Consider the following 8439-nt stretch of genomic DNA (forward strand, 5'->3'; position numbering starts at 1 on the left):
TCTTCTCTCCATGATTTTGCTACATTACCTCTTAGTACCTGGCACCTAATTTTTTGTTGAATGAAAAAATGAATACAGTTGCCCTCTGCTAAATACCTATCATTAGTATGTATCGGGCACCAGGTTCTCCAAAGAATATAAGCACACCTTTGAAAATAAAGATCAAATGTCAGTATCTCTTCTTCAGAACTGAACAGACCTACTTTTGGCTGTTATATTTCCCTCTTTTTTTCAAATCAGTTCCTCTTACTCCAGGAGGCCTCCAACATTTTTTTTAAAAATATATTTTATTGATTGTTTACAGAGAGGAAGGGAGAGAGATAGAGAGTTAGAAATATCGATGAGAGAGAGACATCAATCAGTTGCCTCCTGCACATCTCCTACTGGGGATGTGCCCACAACCCAGGTACATGCCCTTGACCGGAATCGAACCTGGGACCTTTCAGTCCGCAGGCCGACGCTCTATCCACTGAGCCAAACCGGTTTTGGCGCCTCCAACATTTTTTACTTTCAGGTTGTAACTGACAGAAGAAAAGCACACTCCCAGGGCACTGTTTCCACATACCGTTGAAGAGACACCCCCGAGCTTAATTGTCTCCACTGTGGTCCCCGAATCTTCCACAGCTGTCTTCTTCTCCGGAGGTATGGACGTGCCAGGCTCTCCAGCCATTCTTTTATTTCCAATTCCTGACATCTTGGCACAAGATGACAGCTGTTTTCCTGGAGGGAAAAGAAAGACAGAAACGTAGGTAAGATATTCTAGGAAAGCAACCATAAAAAGAGACCGCCTGTGATGTGAAAACTAACCGTTCTCCTGGCCAACCTTTCAACCTGGGCCCCTTAACTCCACACCATCATGTTCCCCAAGTTCCTCTTGGAAGGAAAGACGCAAATTGTGGAGGACAACCGAGGGTTGAATTTACACGACTACACATATCTAAAGAGGATGCTGGTAAGAAAAAAAGGTAATGGGTGAAGGATAAAGAGAAAAAGAAATCTCACTTCCTGACATGCCGAAATCAGAAAAATACAGTTTGAGACAAAAGCTAATTCTACTGCATTGGGAGAATCAGAGCTGAAAAGAGAGCCGGAGATGTCTACTAACTCATTAATATTGGACAAGTCATTTATCCCTGAGCCTGTATTTCCTAAACCAGGAATAACAGGGGTAGTCTAATCGTCCTAATCCCCTTATAAGGAATGAATAAGTAGAGAAAAAAGCTTAGCATAGAGCCTGACATGAAGCATGCTCTCAGAGATGCCACCTCTCCTTTCTACATCTGCAGTTTCTTACCTATTCCCAAATGTTCCCCCCATGGTTTTCTGCAGCCCAGAGAAGCTAGACCTCGGTGCGAATCCCAGCTCTACCTTTTAGGGAGCCGTGCTGCCTTGAAAGAGGAAGTTCCTGAGCTTCGCTTTCCTCCTATGCACAAGAGGAGCGAACAAGCATTTTGTCTGTCCCAGCTGTCTCCCAGGGTCCCCGAGCTCAAAGGAAGCAGAACGGATGCCAAAGCGCTTTGCTACTTGAGAAAGCGGCCCCGCCATCACCGAGACCTCACACTGCCTCCGATGCAAGCTCCAGGGGGAGGGCATCGGTGCAGCAACCTGAGTCGGCCCTCGCGTGAAGAGAACGGAGCTGTTGGGGCAGGACCAGGGCCTCGATCTCACTCGCGAGTGGCCAAGGACCCAGGCTCCGGCACGGGCAAGTGCGGGCCCGGGAGGAGGAGGCCCCGAGCCGGGGAGGGTGGAGGTTCCCGACGGCCCGCATCACCCATCGCACCCTCGGCCGATATCTAACCTCGCTTCTTCCAGATCGCGATGCCCGAGAGCAGAACTCCGGGTACCTACCCTCCAACGTCCACGGAGCCCTCCCACCGCTCACCCCGGACCCGCAGGCGCAGACCCAGCGGAACTTCCGGGAGGCGGGGCCAGGGAGAAGGAAGGGGGAAAAAAAAGACGGTGTCGCTTTAACCAGCGGGCGGAAGTGACGTACGCTCCGCGGGGGCGGGAGCCGAGCGCCCGGAAGTAGGCGCCGTCTCTCTAGCAACGCAGGGGATTGGGCGGTCCGCTGAGAGCCCCAGGTGTACCCCGGCCTCTCTGATGGTGGAGCTATGCCCCTGACTTTTTTGGCTCGTTGATCTCTTATGGCAACCTGGCTTTTCTACTTAGATAAAGTGCCTTGTTCTGTTACCTGTTACTGCCCCCACCGAGACTCGTTCAAATTGCCGACTGGCTGAGGGCCCTGTCAATCTCCGAGCTGGAAAAAAATAGCCTCAGACACGGGGAAAATGTTAACGGGGAGCCCTCGGGTTGAAGGGTTCGGCGATTTTTGTGGGTGTCTAGGCTTGTCGATTGTTCTTACAGGGAACTGTACATACACGCTGCCTGCACATTGGAAACACTCGGGGAGTGTGGGTGTCCAGGGTGGTCCTGAACGCTGACACTCCCTCAAAAGCACCCCCCAACCCCACGCTCCCATCCTCCCCCCAAGATTATAAGGTGCGAACCGTATTGACAATTACTGTTTTTGTGCTTCTTTGGGACAAGAAAATAATCAGGGAAACGATAAGAAACAATAGTTTCTGATCTCTGATTGCAACATTAGTCTATTTTAAGCTAATTACGCATTGCTTTTTTTTTTTTTGGTGGATAAAGTGCTATTTCCTATTCAGTTAAACTAAATGTTTTAATGATAGGGATCTAATCAATCTAAGTTATCAATAAAAAGCTGTATGCCTGGCAGAACTATGTAAAACTACCCAGTGACATCAGATAGAGGTCCAGAAATATAAGAGAAATGGCTATATTTCAAAACAAACAAACAACAACAAAAAAACAAAAACACCAACAGTGGAATTGAGGCATCTTTGAAAAAAAAATCTAATCCATGCTGGATTTCTAACAGTGGGAAGACTTTGGTCCCCGAGCCTGCTGGGTCTTCCCTGTGGGTAAGTAAGAAGGTAAACAATAGGAAACACGTGTTCATGGTTTCAGGTAGGAGCCTGGGAAGACGTGGCTCCGACTGGACTTCACATTTCGTTAGATAAAGCAGAAGCCTGAACTGTGTTGGAGGACCCACCTCCTGGACTGCATTGCATGAGACACCGCACTAATTATCTGATCTCCCCTCTTTAGCTGCTAGACTCTTGGCAAACCTTGCATCCACAGAACACTGAATGGCTTCTAGCCCAAAGTTGTAAACAAGAATTTCACAGGCTGTCTTTGGTCAACAGATATGCTTTGTTTATTTTAAACAGTTTTAGCTGCCTTTTGTGGTAAAAACAAAAACTGACTTTGTCAACATTTAAAATCAGACATTTTACATAAAAGTCCACATTATCAAATTCTCTTGAAAATATGGAAGATCTAGTAACACTGGGGTTATATTCTTGCATGGCTACCTTGCCTGGAGCTGAATAGTGCTGCCACTTTTATTCCTGTTTGCTAAAATCCCCACTATTAATCATTTTCCTCAAACTAGTTGAGTTTCATTTGAGTATCATCACCTCAAATGAAATTGTGTTGTATTGTGATAAATCAGTCGTTGATACTAAAGTGAATAGGGCTGGTTGCCAACCTGGTATCCATTCCCCCACCCCCCTCACCTCTTAACAGAGCACAACCAGTGATACGTTTTATTCATGTATCCATTCAGCTCCCTTCATTCTGTATGTTTGGGGAAGCTGACTTCACTTACATCCCCAAGGAATGTGTTCATACAAATAGTCAGCCCCATTCCCCAAGCCAAAGTCCTAGCAGTAAAAATGCACAGTTTAATCAGAGTGAATTGCTTGGTGTAGTAGAACTAAAGCAGTTTACTTATATTTTATGTGAAGCCCCAAACTGTTGGAGCCTAATGAAACCAACACAGAGGTGGACAGAACTAAGGAGAAGCTCAGGGAAATGGAGCCAGATCAACTTAGGATACCCCTAAACTTCACCCCACACTTCAGAGTGCTAGAGAAGATGTTGAGAAGAGAGCAGATCTTTGTAGAACCTTTCATTTCTCACCATGTAGATAACCATATTCTCCAGCTACTGGTGAGGCCTGTATTTTCCAAAAGCCCCAGCCAGCCATCTGACGCCTTTCTCAATAGCCCATCCTGATCCAGAGAGATGGCCTCACCCAGAGAATTGGGAAAATGGGCGAGATGAAGGGTAGGATGGCAGAGAATTCTCTCATTGACACACTCCCCGTTTCCTACCTGTCACCACCTGTTCACCATCTTATTCGAGAGAGAAAAAAAAGAGTAGCCCTGGAAAAACAAGTTCGTCTCTCACACATACATGGCAGAATAGCGTTTGCTATGCTAAAAGAATACTTAATATTTTATATCACTTGTCTTTGACAGTTCTCATTGCTTGTATCAACAGCATTGTAAATTTTAAGTAATAATATTTTTAAAGGAAAAGGCATTCATAATTCAAGTGATTTTTTTCCCAAATTAATATTTGTCAAGGGATCCATCTTTAGGCTTGCAGCCCGTCTTCATTAACTACACCGTTGTGCCACAAGGTGGCAGCAGACAATATGCATTCCTCCCCGTTCCTTTTCTAAAGCTTTGGGTCGAGCTACCGAAGACTTCAGTCATGTTTTTAACTTAATTCTTAGAAACCTGGTCAACTAGTTAGGGTGGGCTTAATGCTCTCATAAAGGACAACATTGAGATAGTTTGGATTTTTGTTCACTATTTTGTCTATGCTCCCTGCCAATGTTCTGTGTGATTGTTCTATCTCCGTGAATGACTGGGTTATTTGTATACAAAACATGATTCTAAAAGACCTTTATTTATCCTTACTTTTAGTCAGGCTGCATTTTATGTACCATGACATCACTTGTTAAACAGAAACATGCAGAGCCCATGGCGCCTGCTCTAGGCTTACTGAGTCAGAATCTCCAGGGACAAGCTCTCTGGAAATGTTAAGTTCTTACTTTTGTAAGTCTGCCCCATCTGAGCATATTTGAGGAACACTGCTCTAAGCGATGCTATCCAGCTCTGCCCAAAAGAGTTTACAGAAACCAGCCTTTCTCTCTTGTCCTCACCTCTGACCTTATAGCAACTCACCATCGCCGAATCTTTCTCTTTCTTCTATACGTCCCTGCCTCCTCCTCCCCAGATCACCTGGTCTGCTATGCTCTGCCATGTCCAGGCCTCTTACTTTGTGGTTTCTGGGGACCATGGTGGTGGCTTAGTTCAGGGAGCCAAATTCAGGCCTCTCATACCCAGAGAGTGAGTCCCAGCAGGGTCTATGGAAGGGTGAGTGCTGATAGATTCATTGAAGGATGAGACTCACAAATTGTCAGAGAAACCCACCTTTAGTTAGTGCTCTCCTAGAAAGCTGTGGTGTATCTGTTAGTCACAGAATTGGTCTTTTATGATTTATACCATGTAACCGTGTAGAAAACTATACTACTCTCCAGCTACCATAAAAATGTTAGGTTCCTAATATTTTTATAATTTTGATGTTCATTATCCATGTGCTGGCTGTGACTCCCTCATTAGAGCATGACATTTTGGATGAGAAGCCACAGTGTCTTTGTGAATTCTCACCAGGTAGATCCACTATTTCATATTGCTCTTACTGGGTAACTGGCAGTCCGCCTGGCCTTGGAGGAGAAAGAACAGCGTTACTGAAATGCTTGCAGTAGGCATTGAAATGGAGATGTGAAGCATAATTACGAAGATAACATTTGGAATTTTCATTACCAGCCCAGTAGCATGACCATCCTTTGGAAAACAAACTGAGGACTAAAATTGGATCTCAGTTTAAGGGCATTTTTCAGAATGAGTAAATGTGAACTTAGGTTTTCATGGTCTTAAAGGGCAAAGGGGACCGAAGACAAAGCCCAGGGACTGGTAATGTTGGGTGCCAGTTTGTGAGAAACCACCTATTGTGTTCACTAGCGGAGAGGTGTAGACAGAGAACCCGGAAGGCTGGTGACCTCTGAAGCCCTAGCAAAGGTGAGAGCTGTGCACCACCTCTGTTAATCCAGGTAATGGTAGATGAAGCAACCTCCCCACCTTTACTTATGTAAATCCTTATTGATAAGATAGTCATGTAAATCCTTATTAATAAAATAGTCTGTGTGTCACTGGAACCTCCCTGCCTAAGGGCTATGGGTGTATCTCATACCAATAAAAGCTTGGGGAGGCCTGAGCACCAGTGGAAGTCTTTTCTCTTGATTTGGACTTACCCACCTGGCCCCCCATTATTTCCAAATTATCTCTTGCTTCTTCTCTTTCATTTGTGTGCGGCTCCTTTTCCAGATCCTGAACCCTGAACCACGCGGGACGTGGAGGGAAACATTTGCAGCACCTGTTAGAGACTCCTTCCCATAAAAGTAAACTGGGAATAACCATTTTAACATCCAAGGGAGTGAAATAAGATTGTCTGTTTCAAAGCTTCATGAAAAGATTTTTACTGACTGATCTCAAATTACAAAGGTCACTTAGAAAGAATTTCAAAGAATGCAGAGAGGTGGGAGAAGGGTCCACAAAGGCCCCGGGCAGAGACAAATACAAATAAGAGATTGTTCCTTCTTGGAATGTGCAGAAAATAGACTCTGAGCTGGAGATTTGTGTGCTAAAGGTTTAACATCTGTTCGGGGGTGAAGGAAGCAGGATTGGACAGAAGGAGCGTTGGACTGCACAGCAAAGTCCCCCTGGATGCCATGAGCAGCTCTAGAACTGGGAATGCCTTTCAGAGTTGCCCCGAATTGAAGCAAGGAGGCCAGGCTTTTATCCCCCTCCACCAATCAGTGATTGGATGTGGAGACTGGGTGGCATAGGGAAGGGGGCAGAACCTTGATCCAGCTGGCGTTCTCCAGCCAAGGGCAAACTTGGAGGGAAACTCAACTGAGAGCTGTCAACATCCAACATTCCCAGCACCCGGGAAAAATGAGTTCCTCCGTTTTCAAGGGAGGTTGGGAAGACGTTGATAGCACACCACAGCATCCACTGGACGAACCAAAGGATAGAAATAACCTGTGCTGGAAGCTAGAGTTGGAAGAATGTCACTTTGGAGTCTTGTGAAGAGGCACAGAGGTCTGGGATTCCCACTTGACTCCTGCAAATGAAGGTGTGGAGGCTTGCTGAAAGGTGGTCCTTGTCCTAGCACACAGGCACTCCTTTGATGCCTTCAGATGCTGGTTTGTAAAAAGACTATTGCATTTTACTCTGAAGTTATAGACTCTGTTTTTATTCCTAAAGAGAGGAAGATGGAAGAAGAGCCCATTTTCCAACACTTTAAATAACACAGTACTGTGGACCGAATTGTGTCCCCTTCAGACTCATATGTTGTGGGGGAAGCACGGGACTTGGTTGGAAAGTCTGTAAGGAGGATTCTACGAAAGGTCAGGGGCCTCTGGGGAGACCCTACCAAAGGCAGCAGCCCCTGCTTTGACTTTTCCAAACAAGTCCGAGCCCCCAGTGTTTTGCTGGAATCTCTATGTTTAGTCTTTAGTCTTGTAGAAGCATGTGCTTTCTCAAGAATACTTACCCTGCTGATTGTATCTAGTTCAAGCTGTTGTTACAGTAAAAGCCTAAGGAGGCAGGCAATCGGAGCTGTTTTGGCTCCTTATGCCAACCAGCCCCTTAGCCTTCTCTTTCATAGAAATGTGTGTCAGAGCCATCCATTCATCCATCGCTCGGGGTCTGCTGGTCAGTCCTGGCAATATGTGATTCCCAATGTGATGGTATTTAGGGATGAAGCCTATGGAAAGGGCAGGAAAGCAAAACACTATGTAAACTTCATGAGCAAAATTCCATTAAAATTTTTATGTAGTCCATTACATTTATGAAATAATTTAGAGAGGAATGAAAATGTCTAATATGTAGTTTTTCCAACCAGAAACACATCATAGGCCTCCATTTTCTCAAGTCTTCCTTTATGCTTCCATGAAGTTTCATGGTTTCTTGCTACAAGTCTTTCATATTACTTATCAAGTTTATATCTAGATAGTCCATAAGTTTTGTTTCTATTGAGAATAAGACTTTTTAAGTTTTTTTTCCCAATTGGTTATAAGTGCTATACAGGACAGCTCTCTATATTTTTGCATTTGACTGATTATTTTACAAAGCTCTCTTGAAGATTCTCTTGGATTCTTTTGGAGGGGTGGAAAACAATCACATCTTCTGCAAATAATGATAGTTTTCTTGCTTCCTTTCCAATATGTATGCCACTTTTATCCCTTTTCTTATCTCATTTGTCATGAAGAGAATGGTGACACTGAACACTCCCTACCTCATGTATTCTTTTCCCACCACAGCTATTTTCCCACAGTATAGATTTTCAGTCCATGCCAGCCACCTTAAATTTTGTCTCTCAGAGGTTAGCAGCTCAATTAGCTTGTATATTATCACCTTTGTTTATTAATCACCACGCCCCATCTGAGTCATCCTTCTAAATCATATCTGTCTTTTAAGATCCAATTCAAAG

General features: G+C 44.6%; 1 protein-coding gene across 5 annotated transcripts in view; it reads right to left on the reverse strand.

The window, feature by feature from the left end:
* Positions 1 to 8439, reverse strand: part of RNF20 (ring finger protein 20) — an 80400-nt gene that overhangs the window by 24796 nt on the left and 47165 nt on the right. For 2 of the 5 annotated variants that reach the window (XM_006758409.2, XM_006758408.2), the window contains exon 2: positions 566 to 720. In XM_006758409.2, coding sequence (XP_006758472.1) covers positions 566 to 694 — 129 coding nt within the window. In that variant the 5' untranslated portion in view covers positions 695 to 720. Of the gene's footprint in view, positions 1 to 565; positions 721 to 1798; positions 1926 to 8439 lie in introns of those variants that run through there. The other 3 variants (XM_006758406.2, XM_006758407.2, XM_006758411.2) reach the window with 3 other exon arrangements.

The sequence above is a fragment of the Myotis davidii genome, unplaced genomic scaffold (genome assembly GCF_000327345.1).
Source record: "Myotis davidii unplaced genomic scaffold, ASM32734v1 scaffold534, whole genome shotgun sequence".
In the NCBI taxonomy this organism is placed as follows: Eukaryota; Metazoa; Chordata; class Mammalia; order Chiroptera; family Vespertilionidae; genus Myotis; species Myotis davidii.